We start from the raw sequence: 24,039 nt of genomic DNA on the forward strand, positions 1-24,039 counted from the left end.
GATGTGAGGCAGCTTCACATGAAAACACCTCGCGTCCTCGGATCTTTCACATGGATGGCGAGCGCGATATGGAGGCGGGATTCATGGCCTCCATGTTGCACTTGCCCGTATGAAGTTAGCTTTTTTTAAACAATTTTCCCTTTTTTAAAACGATTTCAGCAAATAATTCAAATATTATATATGGTGCATTCCATGGTAATGGACAGGACCCGCACACGCAAATCTTTTCACATTTTTTATTTTTTTTTAAATATATTTTTGTCTGAAACTTTAAAAATAGCTATAGGTAGTTAAACTACCGCGTTTCCCCCAAAATAAGACACTGTCTTATATGTATTTTTTGCCCCAAAGAGGGCATAGTGTCTTATTTTCGGGGGAGGCCTTTTACTTACCTGGTCCGCGGCATCCCGATTCCTCCCGATGGTGTCCGGTGGTGGCGCGGCCTCCTCTTGGTTTTACAGATGCCTTTTACTGGTGACGGGGCTTTGAATACCCCACCTCCAGCAAAGCGAGCGCTGTGATTGGCTAATTGAGCGCTGGCAGCCAATCACAGCCGGCGCTTGATGAGCCAATCACAGCCATTCATTGATGTCACTGTGATTGGCTGCCGGCGCTCGATTTGCCAATCACAGCACTTGCTTTGCTGGAGACGGGGTATTCAAAGCCCCATCACCAGCAGAAGGCAGCTGTAAGACGTAGGAGGACGCTGCCGCCGATGCAGACACCGCTGACACCACCGACCATGTGAGTTTTTTTGGAGCACCCAAGATAGGTCCTATTTTTGGGGGAGTTCTTATATTTCAAGCCTCCCCCCCGAAAGGTCTTACTATCAGGGTAGGACCTATTTTTGGGGAAACACGGTATGCACTGTGACAAATGTATCTGTCATACCTACCTCCTAACTTTCTATCAACTCTTAGTAAATGACTTTTAGTAACAGACAGGACATGCAAATGAATAGCAATTGAAGAATGCTTGTTTTTTCCAAAATTTCTGTTCTCCTAGTTAATATATAATCAAGGCTCTTTCGCATTATTTTCAGTATAAGATTGTCTATTTTGTATTTGTTCTGATATGTTCGTTATAAACACCCCTAATTTATTTTTTCATATGGTAACAGACGGGACGTGTTTGAATATAAACTTACTAAAAATAAGAATAATCATTTTTTAGATGTTTTATTCAGTAACAGGTAACTGCAATATATATGAACCTTATAAAACTGAAAAATTAAAGGGGTTGTCCCGTGCCGAAACGGTTTTTTTTTTTTTTAACCCCCCCCCCCCGTTCGGCGCGAGACAACCCCGATGCAGGGGTTAAAAAAACAACCCGCACATCGCTTACCTGAATCCCGGCGGTCCGGCATCTTCATACTCACCTGCTGAAGATGGCCGCCGGGATCCTCTGTCTCCGTGGACCGCAGGGCTTCTGTGCGGTCCATTGCCGATTCCAGCCTCCTGATTGGCTGGAATCGGCACGTGATGGGGCGGAGCTACACGGAGCCCCATAGAGAACAGGAGAAGACCCGGACTGCGCAAGCGCGGCTAATTTGGCCATCGGAGGGCGAAAATTAGTCGGCACCATGGAGACGAGGACGCCAGCAACGGAGCAGGTAAGTATAAAACTTTTGATAACTTCTGTATGGCTCATAATTAATGCACAATGTACATTACAAAGTGCATTATTATGGCCATACAGAAGTGTATAGACCCACTTGCTGCCGCGGGACAACCCCTTTAAGAACTTTTGTTGTAAATTATAATGACCATTAACTAACAGAACGATTAATTACACTTTGTTGGTAACAGACCGGACATCTAGTTGGTGGGCTATTGATTCTACTATAAATTACATAATATTACACATATAATAAGTTACATTACCTCACTGGCTTATTTTTGGTCACATGTGTTCGTTAAAAACATCTATTCACTTCTATACTGAAATGCAGACTGAATAAATCTCTCTCTTCAATCTGTCCAAACTTGTTGAAACACGTGGAAACTTGCAATGTCTGTGCCAATGGGGCTTACCATTAAAGTAGCTTACCTCTGCTACGCCCACAGTAGAGGCTCACGCACACGGGTGTATGCAATTTTGGATAGGAACAAAAAACGCACCCTTTTCACACCAGTATGTGCGTGTTGCATGCGTTTTTGATGCATGTGCACATTTTTTAATGTATGTACTTCGGTTTTCACAGTTTTTTCACACGCACAAGAAAAAAAAAAAAAAAAAACACAAGAGGGCCCAAATGATCTCCCTTTTTTTCCCCCGTCTCCTAGGAACCTGCATAAAAGACGCAGTGAATACGCCTGCAACTACGAATTTGCTCTGTAAACAAGGACAAACACCAAACGTGCTGCTTTTTTATGTGAACGATCAGTCCGTCAAAAAAAACCAAAAACGCTCATCTAAATACACCAATGCGAATTAATGGCGCTGCGTCCTGTCTGTATTACGTGTTACATCTGCCAAAAATAAAGACAAAAGAACGCGCCTGTGTGGACGGGTCCCATGGGCTCGTTCACAACTGCACTCCTGGTTCTTCCCTCACTGGGGAAGAATCCCAATTCCAACTTCCATTAAAATCAGGGGGAGTGAAAAAAAAAATTGCAGCACTGCTGCCTTGCAGTGGTGGGGTCCCAGGTTCAAATCCCCATCATTGCCAGATTCAAAAGTAGAACTCCAAGCAGAAAGACAATATTTTGGTAATTTTTGCTAAAAGTTAAATCAGGATGATCCGACCAAATTTAGCATAAATCGACCCGATTTTATCGCCCGGCTCATCATGACGAGCAACACTACCGGTTATCAAGCACTGACCAACAATATGGAGATGTTGATTGTCACTCATTAAATGGGTCTTTCCATGACTTAAAATAGCTTTCGCAACCACTATGTCCTTCCTAGTTACTGCTGACCAGGACTTGTGACTGCTGCAGCCAATCACTGACTATAGGATGCCACTGCTGTGGCCAGTGATTGGCTGCTGCAGTCACATGTCCTGGTCATCAGCAACCAGGAAGTACAGGGTGGCTGTGGGGCAATTTTAGGTAGTGGGAAACCCCTCTAAACAGTTTTTACACAAAGTATCAGTAGGATGCGAATAAACGATGGTTAATATGGTCATATGTTACAGATAACACCGGCGGCAGCACATCCCATAGTTGCCAGCAAGCAAGCATTCCTATGCCTGCACAAAAGACCCAATAAGGCGCCATTCAAATGTTGATGCCTCTGATCCCCAGCCTGAGCAAAAAGACCCGAAAAGGGATTTTCTGATTTACTGGCGGCCGTTGGGGTAGGAGGAGAAGGAAGGGGGGGGGGGGGGGGGGGGTGGTCTATGAAGAAATCCTGTATCAAAAATCTACAACATATGACATCAAAAGAGGTTTCCGCGGAAGGAAACATTCTGTGCAATGCAAAAATATTTGTTTTGCCCTCCCATCGCGTTACAGGGTGTAAAGGTCTAATGTGGATTTTATTGCAGTTTTACACCACATGGGAATTGGCGCTCGGGAAGGCTAGATACACGCCAGCGTATTTTCCCAGGTTGCGCTGATGTAATTCCATGGACAGCATGCAGGCGCATTATAGCTTATGGGAACGTTCACACCTGCGGAATATTTCTGCCAGACACACCTAGACACGCAGCTTAGGGCTCATTCAGACGGCCGTATATACGCGAGCAGAGCCCATTCGCAGCTGCATATCACGGGGCAGGCCCTATTCTGGTGAGTATCATGCACTGCACAAGCCCACTAAAGAATTCACTGCGGATTTTCAATGGAAAATAATGGCCTTTCTAACTTTTTTTTAAACGTTTTTCAGTCTGTGAATACGCCGCACGGACCGACATCTGCAATCCAGCCGTCCGATTGAGCCCTTATTCTGCTGCTGCCGCTCCGCAACCTGCATGCACACACGTGGTCCCTAAGATCAGTCTCACACAAGCGTATTTGTAGCACATCTGTAATATAAATCCATAAATCCGGATGAAACTGCAAGTGTAACAGAATTTGCGCCGTATTTGCCGCTTTTTTTACTTTCTATTTCACAAATGCAGATCCGTTTTTTGCTCGACGATGACAAAAACTCATAGAAAAACGGATCAAATACTGATGAAATCCGGATGATCGCCATAGTAATCCCTTTCCAAAGATTAGAATGAGAAGACTTACCCCAAAAATTGATAAAAGTAGCGCATTGTGCGTTTTACAAACAGAGCTGTAACACAGATTTACACTGGTGGGTTTTGCGCAGATAATACGCTATACAAACTGCCATAGGCCCCCATGTTGCCGCTCACACAGTGCGTGAAATATGTGCGCAAGAAAGATCACAGCATGTTGTATCTTGGCGTGTATTACATGTGCATACACGCCAAGATAGGCGCCGGTCTCGCGGGCGGCACACAGCTAATTATGTTCGTGTGAAACCGCCTGGTGTTTGCAAAACACTAACCAAATACGGAGTATAAGTACGCTCAGCTGAGTGCGGCCCGGCAGTCCGCGCCGTAAACGCTTTTTGGTTTTTTTTAATGCTACGAAGCCCCAAGAACGGAGAGCAAAAATACAGGAAGTCGCAAAAGTGTGGAAACTCCCTCATAGAATGAAAGGGGTTTGGCAGACGGTGATGTAATTTTGCATACAGGCTGCAGGGAAAGGGGAAAACCTGTTAGGCCATGTCTCCAATGTGACAGCCATTTTGAATGCCGCCATCTTGGATTCAACTAATTTTTCCAATGGGAAGGTCGGTGTGTGATATATCAGATGGGCAGAGACTTTCACCAGTAAAACAACAGCATGCTTCATTTTATCATAACTTTATTAGTTCTCATGTTAACAGTGATTTTATTTTGTGACCGGCAATGTCAATGATGGCGCGCCCCCAAGCGGAAAGTGCTGAGATCCTCCTTATGTCAGGTGAACGAAGCACAGGTGTCATTGCAGATTTCAATCATCGCTACCCAACCTGACCTTCCATTACCCACAGAGCAGAAGCCAAACGTCTTTCCAAATTCCAAGAACCAGGTTACCAAACCAAAAACTTACCGATGAATGAGGCCAGAACAGTATTCCCATTGGAGAAATTTGAATTGAATCCAAGATGGTGGCATTCAAAATGGCCGTCTTTTTGGCGACATGGCCTAACAGCTTTCTCCCTTTCAGCTTGTATGCAAAATTGCATCACTGTTTGCCAAACCGTTTTCATTCTATATGGGAGTTTCTACACTTTTGAGACTTCCTGTACTTGTGGTGCTGAACAAATTGCGTATGTAAACCACATTATATAGTAAAAGATTGTTTTGGGTTAATTATACTATTTTTGCCAACAATACCCAAGCCGGTGAAAACCATACTTTTTGTCAGTTCTGATAAGCAGCTGTCCACCCATCAGCCCATGGGCTCCATCACACGACCGTGGTTTGACTGTGTATTACGCCCGCGTGATACGCGATGAACGGAGTCAATGAAAGTACATAGACACACACATTAGTACATTAGCGTGTTAACATTGCGTGCAGATACGCCCGTGAAAAAAGATGGCGGCGTGCTCTATTTTACCGCATATCACGCAGTGAGAGCCTTATACTTTTTGTATGGGTAGCGTATGCACAATACAAGACCGCGTGCGTGAGATATCCGGCCCACACAGACCGATAAGCCGCTGCGTGGGTCGTGATTGATACTTACGCTTGATACAACAACTAAATACATACCGTAAGTGTAGCAAAATAGGTTTTAAAAAACTTCCACATTATGCAACGTAGTGCAAACACAGCTGAAGGCAGAGATCAGGTCTGCGTCGTCCATCTGAAAGAAGCTACAAAGTGGCAGCATTTATGGCAGATACTGAAAGCACATGTTTTATGTAATTGAGTGTAACACCTGTCAGCAGCCGCGGGGCGGGGGGCGTCACTGCGGAGGATCCACAGACCCCGGCAGCGGGCAAACCTGCAGACCGCCTCTCAACAAGACCCTGAAGTGCTTCAACGCTGCGGCTATAAATGGTATCGCACACGCTAAGTAGTCCAAGACGTTTGTATCCATCTTAGAAGGTGCCAAGTCATACGGATGTAACGTCTGACGGGCAGGGGGCGGTTTTTTCCTTTAAGATCCAATAACAGAGAACGAAAATCGCAATTATTAAACCAGATTTACATAAATAGAAAAAACTAAAAATCTTGGTTCTTGATAAGCCGGGTTCACATCTGCGCTGGAAGCTCTGTACGGAGGCGCCGTCGCAAATCCGGCACCAAATACCATAAGAAATAGCGCTGCATGCTGCGTTTATTCTTCCGGTAAAATGCCGGGCGGCTGAGCGGAAACCGAGCGGACCCCATTATATAAAGTCAGTGGGGTCTGTTCAGTTCTGCCATAAGACGGATCCGTTTGGCCGGGGATTCCCCCTTTCCTGCTCCGTGACCGAAGAAGAAAACGGAAACTCCGCCGCAGATGTGAAAGTAGCCAAATCCACACAATTAAAGTCACGGTAATTAAAAATCAATCCGCTAAGAAATGTTTTTTTGAGTTTTGCTTTTTTTTAAAATTCCATTCATTCAATAACATAAAACAAAAATATTCCTTTAATAAGCCATATCAGGAAAAAAAAATGCTCTTTGTAAATTCACATAATTTCTTTTCCATCAGAAATAGTATTTAAAAATAAAAAAAACAAAAAACAAATGTTTTTTAATTCAGCTTTTTTTTAATTCCGTTTTTACATTTCTGTCATTCAGTTACAAAAATATTCCTTGTTGAATTATCAAACCACGGTTTCAAAAAAAATATATACATTTCTTGGTCCTTGTAAATATATAAAAAAAAGTTTAGCTTTTTTTTTTTTTTTTAAAGAAACAGTAACCAAAAAAAAATTAAGATACTTTTTTCTTGTTTCTTCCATCCACACTCTCCCAAAGGTGAAGGATATTGAAGTACAATAAGAACATTAGGAAGTGAATGCAGGAAACGGCAGATATCAGGACCGGAAAGAGATCGGGGAGTGCAGGGGGCGGGGCGAAGGAACAGCTCGCCACGGTCAGCGCTGCCATCACCAACATGGAGGAGTAGAACTGCAACGACAGAGAGCCTTTATCACATGGTAGAGTTCTAGTACGCTGCTAACTAGATGACAAATTAGGTTATAAGGGGGTGGCAGGAGTGAAGGGGTTAAACCCGAAGCATTTACACATCACACATAGTTTTGATTGAAATATATAGCACTCATGAGGCAGATTTAGCCGTCTCATGTGCTGTTCTCCAATGACCGCCAAGCATTTCACACATCATCCAAGAAGCCTTTCAGAGGCCAAGATGATTTACTGAAGCATCTTGTCTTGTAAGATCACTGGATCTTAGGCACCGCTGGGAGGTTTTAAAATACAAGGAAATTGTAGAGTCGATGGCAAATGATATTTAATAATCTGGTCATTACACCGTAATAATCGGTGCACGTGATCAAAGGTCAGTCACAGCCATAAGTCCTTCTGGGAGGGAGAGCCCTGGGGTCACGAGTTCGATCCTGACCGGGTCATAACTACATGGAGTTTAAAGAGGTCATCAAGGCAACAAAAACTTTTTGAAAACAGCTCAGAGTGCATTAAAAAAAATAACCTATAGGTGGCACTAGACCGTTTTCTTCCTTTTGGAGCTAATTTGCATCCTTTTCCCAGGGATCATTGCCTGTAAGACTCCCTGGATCTCCACAAGGAGAACAGAATCTTCCAAGAGCTTATATTGTCTAATCATATGCATGTGCTGCTCTCACCGCATGCTGCGGCCAGTGACAGCATTTAACCCCTTAATGACACGGCCCATTTTGGCCCTTAAGACAAGATGAATTTTTATGGATTTTCATCTCCACTTTTCAAAAGCCATAACTTTGATTTTTCTGTTGACACGGCGATATGAGCGCTTGGTTTTTGTGTGGTGAGTTGTAGTTTTTATTGGTACCATTTTTTGGGGTACTTATAATGAATTGTATAATTTCTATAAACTTTTTTTTGCAGGGCAAGAAGAAAATAACACTTCAATTGTTCCACAGTTTTTTTTTAGTATTTTTTTTTTTTACTACGCTATCCCTATGACGTAAGGGTATGTCATTTTGCAGGAAGTACCCTGTTCCCATGGCGTAACCTTACGTCACGAGGAAGGAAGGGGTTAATATCATCCTTGTCAGAGCACAATGTGCCTAATATATGGAGGGGTGCGTGCGTCTTGACATCTTTGTGCACCACACAAAAATCCCCTCCCAAAAGCCACATCTGAAAAAGTTGCAAAATTTTTGCGCAAGTGGGGCTTGGACCAAATTTTGTGACTTTTACACCAAAAACAAAGCTGATAAATATCCCCCATGGAGTGTACTCATTGAGGCTCATGTACCAGAGGCTGAAAAACTAGTACTAAGGGTACGGAAACACGGAGCGGCCCTCAGACAGCTGAAATCTGCACCAACATAAAACCTTACAGCAAATCAGCACAATTTTCAAATTGAAGGCTAATGGCCACAAGATTAAACTGAGGTTCTACAGGTAAACCTCAACGGCCAACTGCTGGTTACCTGCAACATGAGCCTGGATGACAGAATCCCTTCAAGAGTCACTTTGAAAACTATCCCGATTTGCTGTAAAACCCCAAATCTGTGTGATTTTCATCTACAATCCTCAGGATAGGTCATCAATAGTTGATTGTCTGGGGTCCGTCGCTCGAGACCCCGACAGATCAACTGATGTTGTGCCCACAACTACACAGGGATCGGAGTAGAAGAAGCTGAAGTCTCTGCTCCGATCTGTGAAGTGGCCGGCGCTTGTAACTGCAGACACGGCTCCCACTCATGTCAATGAGAGCAGCGCTTGCAGTTACAAGTGCCGCCCACTACAGAGACTTCTGCTCCAACCCCTGTGTAACTACGGCGCTGACAGCGGGCGCACAATCAGTTGATCAGTAAGGGTCCCGAGCGACGGTACCCAGCTGATCAACTATTGATGACCTATGCTGTACCACCAATCAGAGAGCATTTTCATGCTTGCTGAAACTGAATGAGCGAACTCTGTCTGTTGGTCCCTTTACAAACACTCAGAGGAAAAAAAAGATCTTTACTCTCTTCCTTTTCTCTTACTGTCTGTACTTTGTGAAGAATCAGCAGAAATAACACGTCTGCAGGATCAGACTACACAAAGTTTGTTTGTAGTCTGTTACCATGACTACGCATAAGACTGCATGGGATCTTTATGCACAAAACGGTAGGAGATTATTAATTATATGTAGCAGTTTAGACCATAAATGGTTAAGCGAAGGACCAGAATTACCTACCAGCAATTTCACCAGCGTGTCACGGAGTCTAAACCAGCGAATGTATCTTCTTATAAAAGAGCAGAATGGTTTCAACCTAAGGGAATCTTCAGACGTCTTCTTGTGAAACGACAGGAGGGCAGCGCTCACCAAGAGGAAGATCAGAGTAGTGATTACGTATGCCATCATCAACCCATCCTTTTGTAGTAGTGGTAGCATGCTGTGCCGGAGGACAAGGAGTCATAGTCAGATCTCCGGAGATCCGCTAATCGGTGTAATCTACTACAGAAATTAGAATTTACCTGAAAGTCGACGTGAGCAGAAACCAAGTGGCCATCAGTGGAGCCTCGCTGAGGAGTAAACAGGCCGGCCTGTAACAGAAGACATCTTTATTGCTGGGTCTCACTGGCTTTATCAACTGTTGCTGCCGTATAAAGAGAGTAAGCTGGACCGAGCCCCGACCACAAAACCTACATCTCAGGTCTCTCCCCCATCCCAAAAGAGAGGGTCATTAGTGATGGGGTGACTGACTGACTTTTCTTTATATAGGCAACGCACCAGGCTGGCCCTACCAGCGACCAGAAAATTAGAGGGCTTGGGGTCCCCACACTTTCCCTCATTAGCAATAGGGAACATTTTGCACATACTAAACCCCAAAAATGCCAGCTCAACCTTATTAGGCTATCCACAAATGATCTATTGTCCCACTGATTCCCTTAAAGGCATATGCTATAGATGTCGGATAGGAGAAGTAAGTGAGGTAGCCACCATGTGATATATGGGGGCACACCTATCAGACAGATATGGCATAGGCCATGTACCCCAATAAATGAAAAAGTCACATTGTTAAAAATGTTATCAAATTGCTTCTTAGCTACTGGAAAAACTTTTAAAGCTGCCATTACAGCTCGTTACTCGGCTTCCCCAAAACTAACATGCGTCTAGGAAGCTGAATATAACATTGGGCCTCGTTCACACAGCAGAATCTCTGTGGATCCCCCATTTTAGCATCCTATTGAATGCTATGAAAATCTGTGCCGCAGTTAATACGTCCGAAAAAAAAAAAAGAAAGTCAAGTCAGTTTGTGGCAGTGTCCACATTGAGCCTTTACCCCATTGACTGGGACGAAATCGGTGTGCCGATTCACATAATAACCCGTGCCAGAACTCCAAGGCTCAGCGTCAGAGTTCTGCCATGAATTAGATAGTCAGAGGCCTTTAAAAGGCACATGGCTGCTTTTTTTCCCCCCAGAAACGGCACCAATTTTGTCTAAAAAAGCAATGTCTGGTACTGCAGGACTTAAAGGAAAAGGGCTCAGCTGTAATACCAAACCCCAACCATGGGTGACAGTGGGGCCGTTTCTGGAAGAAAGCAGGCAAGTTTTTTCTAATCTCAGAAACGCCTTTAAAAAAAGTGTTTTTCGTTCTTTTTTTAAAGGCTTGTGATAAAATGCGCAACCCCTTTAAGAACACAACGTTCAAGGTGATCAGTCGATCATCACGAGTTCTGTTCTCAGCACCCCCGGGCGTAGAAGCGTCTGACATTCCTCCCAACCACTTACTCTATTCTTGTACTCTCACACAGGAGCGATACTATTCAGTGCATGGAGGTGGAGCGCCGGAGATCTCTTCCACCTCTATTCACTGTGAACAGGCAGTCGTTCAATGATGAGCAACTGCCTGTTTACATGAAGCCCCATGTTCTCCCCTAGGTGCGATGCTTCCCGAGAAGAATACCGCCATAATACGGCATGTAATGCAGTGTGCTACAAAGTTTTATTTGGTTTTGCACAAATGTCGTAAGAAAAGGTGACATTTGAAGGCGTACAGCGGCACGATATGACCTCTAGCTTTCAATGGATGCTCTGGGTTTAAAAGCAGGGAAAAAAACTGAAAAGCATCAGTGTGAATCCCGCCTTAAAGTGCACCATGCTGGTACTTGTAGTCCCACAGCAGTGTAATGGATGCAGGTTACTAAGAAACTCTCTGGTCAATTTCCTTGACACAACAGAGCGAGGTGTCGCTTCCTCCTGTGCAAGTAGCTCCTCTGACAAACTCCTTTTGTGGTAATCTGCTTGTGAAGTGTTGTGTAAACAAGGCAATCCCAGGCTGTTACACACAATTAACGAAGAATTACCAGAGATTAGGCAGTTCACATCTCATTGATAACAAGTCAATGAAACTCAGCAGTGGTCTGCAAGTAAACCCACCCCGGCCGCTCCAAACATCCTCGCTGCTCATTTCAATGACAAACCTCTGAAAGTAGTGGAAAAATATTTGCAGAGCAGGTTTCCCGTGAAACACAAGGTGCCCCCCCCCCTCCTCCCAGGAAGCTCCTGGACAGAAGCCTTGGAGGTACGACAGAAGCCATAGGCTCGGACTTCCAGATGTTTTATCTGCATTATATGCAAACCATTGTTGGCCGATCTTCTGCTTTACTGCACAGACTATGAACATCTTACAAGACGTTGGACATTAGCATATCATGCAGTGTAAGGGACCTTTAACATGGGATGGAGACATACTATAAATTGATTCATCACGCCTCTTATGGTTTCAACTAGCCAGTGTCTCCCTCTTGGCCAACCTTTCTACTATGTTGTCCTAAATGTGGGGTGCCTGCTGCCGATCTCTGCAACAGAATATAGTCCTGCCCTATAATGCAACTATTCTGGGGGAATGTAGCGAATTTTGTCACTAAGTATTGGTCTGTCCACCTCCTCCAGCACAATGGCTTCTTTCTCACTACGAGTCTTCCTTGGATCTGTCTCCGACAATGCACAAGAGTGTACCCAGCTACGCAGGTGGCGTGATCAAGCAATTCCGAACATAGCTGAAGTAACTAGCCAACCTAAAAAACTTCTGAGTGCAGGCAAAATTGCACGGAAAGACACAAAGACAGAAGTTTTTTTAAGAAGTGGGAGATCCAACTAGTTACGAACTTAACTAAAAGTGAACTAGATGTAGTGTTCTTACCATTCCACCAGACTTCTGTTGGCTGGCATGAGAGGTACTCTGGGTACAGTAAAACTTACCTTGACTCTTTCTGCACTTACAGAGATGGACAAACTTATATAAAGCTGGAGCGAGGTACGGAGATTAATGGGGAGCGCTACCCTACCCTACTTCTTGATATGTTGTTGGTACTCCACATATTGCGAGGCACAGTTGTGTGGGTCCTCCCAATTCCCCTACACCTCCACAACCCCCCTTTTTTAACCCTTCTTCCTCTCCTCCTCTTTCCTAACTTTTTCATTTCTATAATGTCACTGTTATATTTCATCCGTTGCGTGGCTTAAACTGATGCTAAACTCTTATTTTCTGGTAAGGTTTCTAGTTATATTTTTCTGTTTGTTGAAAAAGTAAAAATCTTAGAATAAAAATTATGTTTGGAGGAAAAAAAATACTACCTGCAATTCTGCAGATTTAGGTGCATTGTAAGAGCCATTTGTGTTTCTGCTCTGAACAAGTTCTGGCTCTTGTATCCTATTTTGAACCACCATACTTTAGTCATTTATATGCAACTACATAAACATTCCTTGAATCAGGCATCAATCAGCAGTCCCATGAGTCAGCTCATCAATAGCTCTATACTGACAGCAGTCCCATGAGTCAGCTAATCAATAGATCTATACTGACAGCAGTCCCATGAGTCAGCTCATCAATAGCTCTATACTGACAGCAGTCCCATGAGTCAGCTCATCAATAGCTCTATACTGACAACAGTCCCATGAGTCAGCTAATCAATAGATCTATTCTGACAGCAGTCCCATGAGTCAGCTAATCACTAGATCTATTCTGACAGCAGTCTCATGAGTCTGCTAATCAATAGCTCTATACTAACAGCAGTCCCACGAGTCAGCTAATCAATAGCTCTATACTGACAGGAGTCCCATGAGTCAGCTCATCAATAGCTCTATACTGACAGCAGTCCCATGAGTCCGCTAATCAATAGATCTATACTTCCAGCAGTCCCATGAGTCAGCTAATCAATAGCTCTATACTGACAGCAGTCCCATGAGTCAGTTAATCAATAGCTCTATACTGACAGCAGTCCCACGAGTCAGCTAATCAATAGATCTATTCTGACAGCAGTCCCATGAGTCAGCTCATCAATAGATCTATACTGACAGCAGTCCCATGAGTCAGCTCATCAATAGATCTATACTGACAGCAGTCCCATGAGTCAGCTAATCAATAGCTCTATACTGACAGGAGTCCCATGAGTCAGCTAATCAATAGCTCTATACTGACAGGAGTCCCATGAGTCCGCTAATCACTAGCTCTATACTGACAGCAGTCCCATGAGTCAGCTAATCAATAGCTCTATACTGACAGCAGTCCCATGAGTCAGCTAATCAATAGATCTATACTGACAGCAGTCCCATGAGTCTACTAATCAATAGCTCTATACTGACAGCAGTCCCATGAGTCCGCTAATCAATAGCTCTATACTGACAGCAGTCCCATGAGTCCGCTAATCACTAGCTCTATACTGACAGCAGTCCCATGAGTCAGCTAATCAATAGCTCTATACTGACAGCAGTCCCATGAGTCTGCTAATCAATAGATCTATACTGACAGCAGTCCCATGAGTCAGCTAATCAATAGATCTATACTGACAGCAGTCCCATGAGTCAGCTAATCAATAGCGCTATACTGACAGCAGTCCCATGAGTCAGCTAATCAATAGCTCTATACTGACAGCAGTCCCATGAGTCCGCTAATCACTAGCTCTATACTTGCAGCAGTCCCATGAGTCTGCTAATCAATAGCTCTATACTTACAGCAGTCCCATGAGTCAACTAATCACTAGCTCTATACTTACAGCGGTCCCATGAGTCCGCTAATCAATAGATCTATACTTACAGCGGTCCCATGAGTCCGCTAATCAATAGCTCTATACTGACAGCAGTCCCATGAGTCAGCTAATCACTAGCTCTATACTGACAGCAGTCCCATGAGTCAGCTAATCAATCAATAGCTCTATACTGACAGCAGTCCCATGAGTCTGCTAATCAATAGCTCTATACTGACAGCAGTCCCATGAGTCAGCTAATCAATAGCGCTATACTGACAGCAGTCCCATGAGTCAGCTAATCAATAGCTCTATACTGACAGCAGTCCCATGAGTCAGCTCATCAATAGATCTATACTGACAGCAGTCCCATGAGTCAGCTCATCAATAGATCTATACTGACAGCAGTCCCATGAGTCCGCTAATCAACAGCTCTATACTGACAGCAGTCCCATGAGAAGCTAATCAATAGCTCTATACTGACAGCAGTCCCATGAGAAGCTAATCAATAGCTCTATACTTACAGCAGTCCCATGAGTCAGCTAATCAACAGCTCTATACTGACAGCAGTCCCATGAGTCAGCTAATCAATAGCTCTATACTGACAGGAGTCCCATGAGTCAGCTAATCAATAGCTCTATACTGACAGGAGTCCCATGAGTCCGCTAATCAATCAATAGCTCTATACTAACAGCAGTCCCATGAGTCAGCTAATCAATAGATCTATACTGACAGCAGTCCCATGAGTCAGCTAATCAATAGCTCTATACTGACAGCAGTCCCATGAGTCAGCTAATCAATAGATCTATACTGACAGCAGTCCCATGAGTCAGCTAATCAATAGAACAATACTGACAGCAGTCCCATGAGTCATCTAATCAATAGCTCTATACTGACAGCAGTCCCATGAGTCAGCTAATCTATAGATCTATACTGACAGCAGTCCCATGAGTCAGCTAATCTATAGCTCTATACTGACAGCAGTCCCATGAGTCAGCTAATCAATCAATAGCTCTATACTGACAGCAGTCCTATGAGTCAGCTAATCAATAGCTCTATACTGACAGCAGTCCCATGAGTCAGCTAATCAATAGCTCTATACTGACAGCAGTCCCATGAGTCAGCTCATCAATAGCTCTATACTGACAGCAGTCCCATGAGTCAGCTAATCAATAGCTCTATACTGACAGCAGTCCCATGAGTCAGCTAATCTATAGATCTATACTGACAGCAGTCCCATGAGTCAGCTAATCTATAGATCTATACTGACAGCAGTCCCATGAGTCAGCTAATCAATCAATAGCTCTATACTGACAGCAGTCCCATGAGTCAGCTAATCACTAGCTCTATACTGACAGCAGTCCCATGAGTCAGCTAATCAATCAATAGCTCTATACTGACAGCAGTCCCATGAGTCTGCTAATCAATAGCTCTATACTGACAGCAGTCCCATGAGTCAGCTAATCAATAGCGCTATACTGACAGCAGTCCCATGAGTCAGCTAATCAATAGCTCTATACTGACAGCAGTCCCATGAGTCAGCTAATCAATAGATCTATACTGACAGCAGTCCCATGAGTCAGCTCATCAATAGATCTATACTGACAGCAGTCCCATGAGTCCGCTAATCAACAGCTCTATACTGACAGCAGTCCCATGAGAAGCTAATCAATAGCTCTATACTGACAGCAGTCCCATGAGAAGCTAATCAATAGCTCTATACTTACAGCAGTCCCATGAGTCAGCTAATCAACAGCTCTATACTGACAGCAGTCCCATGAGTCAGCTAATCAATAGCTCTATACTGACAGGAGTCCCATGAGTCAGCTAATCAATAGCTCTATACTGACAGGAGTCCCATGAGTCCGCTAATCAATCAATAGCTCTATACTAACAGCAGTCCCATGAGTCAGCTAATCAATAGATCTATACTGACAGCAGTCCCATGAGTCAGCTAATCAATAGCTCTATACTGACAGCAGTCCCATGAGTCAGCTAATCAATAGATCTATACTGACAGCAGTCCCATGAGTCAGCTAATCAATAGAACAATACTGACAGCAGTCCCATGAGTCATCTAATCAATAGCTCTATACTGACAGCAGTCCCATGAGTCAGCTAATCTATAGATCTATACTGACAGCAGTCCCATGAGTCAGCTAATCTATAGCTCTATACTGACAGCAGTCCCATGAGTCAGCTAATCAATCAATAGCTCTATACTGACAGCAGTCCTATGAGTCAGCTAATCAATAGCTCTATACTGACAGCAGTCCCATGAGTCAGCTAATCAATAGCTCTATACTGACAGCAGTCCCATGAGTCAGCTCATCAATAGCTCTATACTGACAGCAGTCCCATGAGTCAGCTAATCAATAGCTCTATACTGACAGCAGTCCCATGAGTCAGCTAATCTATAGATCTATACTGACAGCAGTCCCATGAGTCAGCTAATCTATAGATCTATACTGACAGCAGTCCCATGAGTCAGCTAATCAATCAATAGCTCTATACTGACAGCAGTCCCATGAGTCAGCTAATCAATAGCTCTATACTGACAGCAGTCCCATGAGTCAGGTAATCAATAGCTCTATACTGACAGCAGTCCCATGAGTCAGCTAATCAATAGCTCTATACTGACAGCAGTCCCATGAGTCAGCTAATCAATAGCTCTATACTGACAGCAGTCCCATGAGTCAGCTAATCAATAGCTCTATACTGACAGCAGTCCCATGAGTCAGCTAATCAATAGCTCTATACTGACAGCAGTCCCATGAGTCAACTAATCAATAGATCTATACTGACAGCAGTCCCATGAGTCAGCTAATCAATAGCTCTATACTGACAGCAGTCCCATGAGTCAGCTAATCAATAGCTTTATACTGACAGCAGTCCCATGAGTCAGCTAATCAATAGATCTATACTGACAGCAGTCCCATGAGTCAGCTAATCAATAGCTCTATACTGACAGCAGTCCCATGAGTCAGCTAATCAATAGCTCTATACTGACAGCAGTCCCATGAGTCAGCTAATCAATAGATCTATACTGACAGCAGTCCCATGAGTCAGCTATTCAATAGATCTATACTGACAGCAGTCCCATGAGTCAGCTAATCAATAGCTTTATACTGACAGCAATCCCAGGAGTCAGCTAATCAATAGATCTATACTGACAGCAATCCCAGGAGTCAGCTAATCAATAGCTCTATACTGACAGCAGTCCCATGAGTCAGCTAATCAATAGCTCTATACTGACAGCAGTCCCATGAGTCAACTAATCGGTGGGCTTCCAAAGTGGCGGACCCCAGCCCATCATCTATTGATGAGCTATCCTGACAATAGGTCATCAATAGAAAAGATGGCCAGAGTTCTGGACAACCCCTTAAAGGGAATCTGTCATCAACTGGGGTATGGATTACAAAACCAAATAGCCATAAGGAAAACCTGATTAGCAGCACTGTTAAAGGTTTATGGTGGATTGCGTTGTAAAAACTTTATGACCGGTTCCCTTTTAATATTGACACGTTCAAGAAGGGGAAAAATTACTTACAATGACACCAGAAGGATGGATTTCTCGTGGACTTGAAAGGAGAACAAGAAAAATGATAAAGCGCAGTTTACCTTTAAAGGAAAAAGAAATAATAATGTAATCATCTATAAGGGAATCCGGCGCCATTTAGGTTATCGCTTTTCAATCTCATGAGAATAGGATTTCTGATTTTAAGTAAAGTGCAAAAATAAAAGAACAATGAAATGTTCGGCAAAACTCTAATACAGTTTGTGTCTCAATTCCTCACGGTTTTTAATATCTGTTTGCTGTGAGTGAATGGGTCAGCAGGGGTATAGTTCCTTCTTGTGGAGAGAACCTAGTAGGTGTGAGAAGACTTATAATGCCATGCATGGTACTCTGGGAAATTTAGTATGCAAATTAGAGATGATACAATGTCTCTACAGCGCCACCTATTAGAAGGTGACAGAGAGAACTACTGGCTTAATCAGCCAAACTGAGGCAGAGGACTTACGTCAAAACGAGTGTTTTGATGGCTTGTGCAGGTAACAGGAAAGAATTGCCCGGGCAAGACTATAGGGACTGTCTTACAAGGAACAATCATTCTTGCTGGATTGCGGGAATCTGAACGATTATCGCCCAGTGTAACTGCTACTAGCAACTGAACAAATGATAATTAGTTTGCTTAATCGCGCGTGCTCGTATCTGCAGGCATAAAAATCAAACAATTAGCCCAAGTAAGCAGGCTGGCGATCATCTATTAATGACGACTTGTTTGCTGTGAATGGAGGCAGGCGACTGGAACAAACTCTGGCCCGCTCCTCCTCCATTCACTGAGGGATCACCCAGGCCTTCACACAGGCATGATTATCGCTGGGATGACTTTAGCGCCCAACAGTTGTCTCGTGTAAAAGGACCCTTACACAATCTAGACGTGTGAGCAGAGACGGATCCAATCAGATTTTCAACCTCTAATATTAGTTCAGTCAGGCAGATCGGACTGGATGATAAACTGGTGCATGTAAAGCAGTATCAAGACGAGCACAGCTTCTGGTCGCATATCTTCCTTTATAGACTTGTATGTCCTTATGTATATGTAGAATACATACTAATACCTACCAAAGCAAGTTTAAACCCTCTGATAGTCGGATGAGCAGTAAGCTTGATACAGGATGGTAGTACGCCTAGCATGGTACAGGCAAAACTGAAGGGGAAAAGGAATAAGGAAATAAGAAAACATATATAGCCATTGGTATTTAAAGGCTATGGAAAACTTTGTGTATGAAAATTCAATACACACATATCTGATTAACTCCCTCCCGAAAAAACAATTATGCACTTATCTGCTTTGAGTTTTCCTTTCCGCGCATTTAGAAAACCTCATACTTTGTGTACAATCTCTCCTACATTCAAGTTTCTGACGTGTGCGATCTCAGAACTGATCAGCCAGTTTCTCTCATGAATGCCTACACACTCAGCTACCTCTCACCTCTACTCTTTCAGAGGCTGTGCAGCATAACCCCACCCACTTAATACTACACAGCTATCTCTACTCTAATCCTCTATCTGAATAGCTGCTTAACTGGTTAACGATAACCATTTCCAAAAGTCTTCATTTTTAAAAACACATTGAATAAAAAAAAAAAAAAAAGAGTGCAAAAGTATAAATAGCCTTTAACCATTTTTTTTGTGTGTTGGACAATCTCTACTTATTAGAAGGGTCCCTTGATAAGAAGATTATTACCAAGTATTTTCCTGCAGAAGCTCCCAGTGATCAGCTGTGATGTATGGGGAAACATGGTAGTAAGTAGAGATGAGCGAGTATACTCGCTAAAGACAATTGCTCGAGCGAGCATTGCCTTTAGCAAGTATCTCCCCCGCTCGAGACTACAGGTTCGGTTGCCGGTGCGGGAGAGCAGTGAGTAGCAGCTGTCAGCAGGAGGGAGCGGGGGGGGGGGGGGGGGGGGGGGGAGAGAGATCTCCCCTCCGTTCCGCCCCGCTCTCCCCCGCAGCTCCCTGCCCGCTGCCGGCACCCGAACCTTCCATCTCGAGCGGGGAGATACTCGCTAAAGGCAATGCTCGCTCGAGCAATTGCCTTTAGCGAGTATACTCGCTCAATCTATAGTAGTAAGTGTTTGATTTCTTGCAGCACCTCCAGAGGAGAAATGAAGTATTACATAGTATCCATTGAAATCTGTGTAATGCAGAACAAGACAGGTCCTCCTGAGCAAGAGAAGCTCTTAACTGTTTGAGGGTCTTGAACAGAGAACCCCTCTCTATAAACTTAGGATTTCGTAAAAAGGTGTATGAAAATGCGTTTTGTAAACAGGACATCCTCTATAAGGGTATTCGCATGCAAGGCAGGTTTGTCGCACAGATTTCAGTGAAGAATAATCAGTCCTGCATGTGAGTTCACACTACAATTTTCTTTAGAAAACACTATAATATATGCAGTATATAGAACAGGGTAGTATAAAGTTCATCTATTTGTGTGTGTATAGGATGCATACATCTGTGTGTCCCCTATTATGAATAAGTTTGTGAACCCTGGAATTTTCTGGTTGACTGACTGCGGCGCACGTCTTAGTGATGCATTTTACTGTTTTACCAGAGCCGCAGTTGAGCCTGCGATGATAAAACGTTCTTGATTTTGAAAAGGACGCTGAGACTGCACCAAACGTTGGCGACTTTATCCTGAAAGAAAAGAAGAAACATTAATGCGCTATATTTCTATTAATTTATTTAGATTTAGGTTTTGAACACTTTCTGGGCACTGGATGCACCTCCACTGAAATAGTATTCTAAACTACTAAGGTGCGATCAGTCACCGAGGAGCAGTATGATGGAATATCTGCCCTAGCTAAGCATGGATGATATCATGCAACTGATCAACCCAAATGCAGTCATACTACTACTTTCGCCGATTTCCGGTTTTGCGGATTCTTCAACGCAGAATTCCGCCTCTACTTTTGTCACCCGCTTCTAGTTTCGCCGGCCCATGTTACCGCCCTGTCCAATCACAGCCATTTATTGACTGACTCTGCCAATCAGAGCAGACAAGCTCGGATTGGCTGAGCCAGTCAATAAATAGTTGTGATTGGGTATCGAGCCAGTGCCGAGAACCAATCACAGCAATCTACTGCTAGAGGCGGGGTTCCCAAACCTTGCTTACAGCAATAGATCTGTCAGTGCAGAGAAAGCCTGGAGCAGCGCCAGAGACGAGCGGCCGAGACCCAGACGGCACCTGCAAGGAGAGTACTGTCTCCTCCCCCTCCCCCCATCTAGTGAAGCTAGGGATGATTTTCAGGGTAGGTCTTATGTTTCAAGCCCTCCCCCCAAAAATTGATATGCGGTTAATGCTGCAAAAAATGCAGCACCAAGTTGTGCCGAGTTTTCAGCAGTGCTAAAACCGCTGCCCATTCATTTCAATGTGCGAGGTAGCGCCGAAAAGGCTTGTGTGAACAGCCCCATTGAAATGAATGGGAGCGTTGTACAGCGTTTAGAGCAGTGCTGTAAAAGTGGCTCTAAACGCTGTACAAAAATGTGGGTGTGTGTGTTTTGGAATGTCTAGAACTAATTAATTGGATTTACATTGTTTACTATGGAAATCATTGCCTCGAGTTTCATTGGTTTCAAGTTTAGCCGAATGTTTTCGGACGGATTACCAACAAAACTAGAGCTATCAGCCATCTAGCTTCCAGAGTCCGCTAATATAAACTCAATACAGACCCCAGCTATCTCAAAGATTGTACTAAGGAGCTGAAAATGAGACCCTAGCTCACCAAGTGTTGGTAGCGGAAGCTAATAGTTCCTATAAGTCCTAACCCAGAGACTATCACACAATACAAAATAAATGGTAAAGAGGCCAGCTGCCCCGGTGGTGGATAACTAGCAACGCCTACATTTATACAGCTTAGAAATCAATGGCTCTGGGGTAACTTTCTTACATCTAGAGCCCTGTAAGGGTGGGGGTACTACCGTGTTTCCCCGAAAATAAGGCACCCCCTGAAATTTGCAGAAGTCCCAAATATAAGGCACCCCCGATAGTAAGGCATAGTAAAGTGTGCAGGCAAGTCAAGAGGCTTGTCCCCTGCTGCCATCCCCGTTGTCTCCTACCTCCAGATGTATAGGTAGATCTGCAGACAGTCTGCTGTTATCCAGTCCCTGCTGTGCTGTACGAGTGTGCTGTTGTGAGCTCCCCTTGCTGGCTGGAAAAGTCCATACTGTACGTTCTGTTCCTGCTGTACATGTCTGCTGTGATGAGCTCCGCCTGGTGGCCGGAAGCTGCAATACCGTCCCTGCTTACAAGTGGTACAGGAACTTCTGTCTGCAGACAGGTACGTTACTTAACAGCCCTTACTTTTTTATGGCTCTGTGTGTGAATCAGGCACCCTGTGTGATTCTTAAGGCTGGGCTCTCACAGAGCGTATTTCCAGCGGAAATCTCGCAGTTTGGCCACAGCGATAAGCAGCGAGTTTTCCGCCGGGAAAGCGCTGCTTCAAAACCCACGGCACTCAGCCGCTTGTTTTGAAGTGACCTGGCTGCACGCTTTTCCGTTTCTGTGGCCGGTGAATCCGCACCACAACACCGGCTTCTCCCTGCTTTGCCGTGACAGATTTGTTGTCCCATGTGGACAAGATTTCTGAGAAATTTCGTCCACAAAGCTGGCCAATTGAGGGATTAGCGGCCACAGACGGATTTGCCGCGGCGAAATAAAGACACCCCCTGAAAATAAGATGTAGCGCATATTTGGGAGCAAAAATTAATATAAGACGCGTCTTATTTTCGGGGAAACAGGGAAGTGTAATATATGTGGGTTCACACATAGTGACATTGGTGAGGATTTTCTGCACCAAAACTCGCAGCAAATGATGAAAGGTTGAAATCTGCTGTTGGATCCACGGCAAAAACTACGTAAAAATCGGCACCAATGGTGCGAATGGGACGCGGTTTTGTTGCAAAATTCTCCACTGCAGAAAATTTGCACCATTTCCTCCATGACTGAAGTACCCTAAAAGAACATCCACAGCGCACTCTTTGCTTCTGCAGTCATAGACTTTAAGCAGAGTGACCAGAACTCTATGCACAAACACTTCTTGCCAAGATTCGTGAGCCCAATGAATCAGACCTCCAAAAAGACTTGCACAGCACACAAACCCTTTACACCTATCGTATAATTACAGACTGTGCAATCTATTGCTCCCTCTCATCAGACATTTAAGGCCAACTATAGTGGTCTTCAAATAACGCAAAGAACTCCAAACCCGGACCCCCTATAACCACTATTTCATGTTGCATGTCTCCAGAGCCGGGAACCTCCAGCACGTGTGTGACTGCCGGCTTTAGGCGTGTGGCCCTTTAACAGTAAAGTAATGGCGGTGTTATATACGCGGAGTGAACGTGAATGTCATCGATATAACATTTGTGCTGAATCTGCAGCATTTCCCAGTAAGAATCCGCATGACTTCCCTGTAGTCCGAGCCGACACTCGCATAACACTGTCAGCCGAGCTCTGCTACAGTGTCAGATGCCCGGCGTTCCCCCTTGGCAGGGACAGGGTTAACATGTCATAAATCAGGAGCGGTAAAGACATTAACAGTTGTGCTAGGATCGCTTTCAAAATTAAATTCGTAACCACAGCGATCATGTCAGCGAAACTCATCCGTCAGGCAGCTGCTAATTCACAGCTGTGTGGCCAGGGGAAGAAGGAACGGCCGGCCTCCGCTACACCGCCGCAGCCGCTCACCAGGGATTTGCTACGGGCACATCCACTATTTAGGAACCCTTCTCACCCAGATTTAGAGCGCTCCCGCTGAGAACTACTAAGGTTTCTTGTGTAGCGGTCAAGTTCGGAACGTCCACTTTAACCCCTTCCCGGCGTGTGCCATACAAATACTGTGCCCATCGGTGGTCTGTGTATGAAGCGGACTTGGGCGCCAAACCTGCTAGATATAGATAGCGGATCTCCGCAGCTGATGCCCGCCAGAACCACCATGAACCCCGCTTGTGGCTGTTAACCATTAAAATGCTGCTGTAAATTCTGACAGCGGCATTAAAATGCCCTGATTGGCATTTGGGGGTCCCGAACACTCCCCCCGCTTTCCACAGTGTGATCAGGGGGTCACGTTCAGTTTTCAGGCCAGCTGTGACTGACTGCCTATGAAGATGTGTCTGTGGCACGTTTTCATAGACTGCCTGTTAGAATACACTATAGGCGATCAAACAAGTTGAAGTCCCCTATGGGAACTAGTGAAGTTAAAAAAGTAGTAAAAGTGAAAAAAAAAAAAAACTAAAAAAAAAAATTTCCCAGTCGTCTCATCAAAAATTAAGAGGGGAAAAAAAATTGGTATCACTGTGTCTGCAAAAGTCCAGATTAAAATAGAGCATTATTAATCCCTCATGGTGAACGCTGTAAAAAAAAAAAACAATATGCAATGC

At 44.2% G+C, this 24,039-nt stretch overlaps 1 protein-coding gene across 1 annotated transcript in view; it reads right to left on the reverse strand.

Annotated features, from left to right (window-relative positions):
• Positions 1 to 6,701: 6,701 nt before the first annotated feature.
• Positions 6,702 to 24,039, reverse strand: part of ALG6 (ALG6 alpha-1,3-glucosyltransferase) — a 40,534-nt gene continuing 23,196 nt past the window's right edge. The window contains exons 9-14 of the mRNA XM_066597703.1: positions 20,210 to 20,295; positions 18,721 to 18,805; positions 17,644 to 17,714; positions 9,599 to 9,667; positions 9,318 to 9,516; positions 6,702 to 7,078 (exon numbers count right to left, since the gene is read on the reverse strand). Of these exons, the coding sequence (XP_066453800.1) occupies positions 6,881 to 7,078; positions 9,318 to 9,516; positions 9,599 to 9,667; positions 17,644 to 17,714; positions 18,721 to 18,805; positions 20,210 to 20,295 (708 nt within the window). The 3' untranslated portion in view covers positions 6,702 to 6,880. The remainder of the gene's footprint in view (positions 7,079 to 9,317; positions 9,517 to 9,598; positions 9,668 to 17,643; positions 17,715 to 18,720; positions 18,806 to 20,209; positions 20,296 to 24,039) is intronic.

This window comes from Eleutherodactylus coqui, chromosome 3, assembly GCF_035609145.1.
Source record: "Eleutherodactylus coqui strain aEleCoq1 chromosome 3, aEleCoq1.hap1, whole genome shotgun sequence".
Taxonomy (NCBI): Eukaryota; Metazoa; Chordata; class Amphibia; order Anura; family Eleutherodactylidae; genus Eleutherodactylus; species Eleutherodactylus coqui.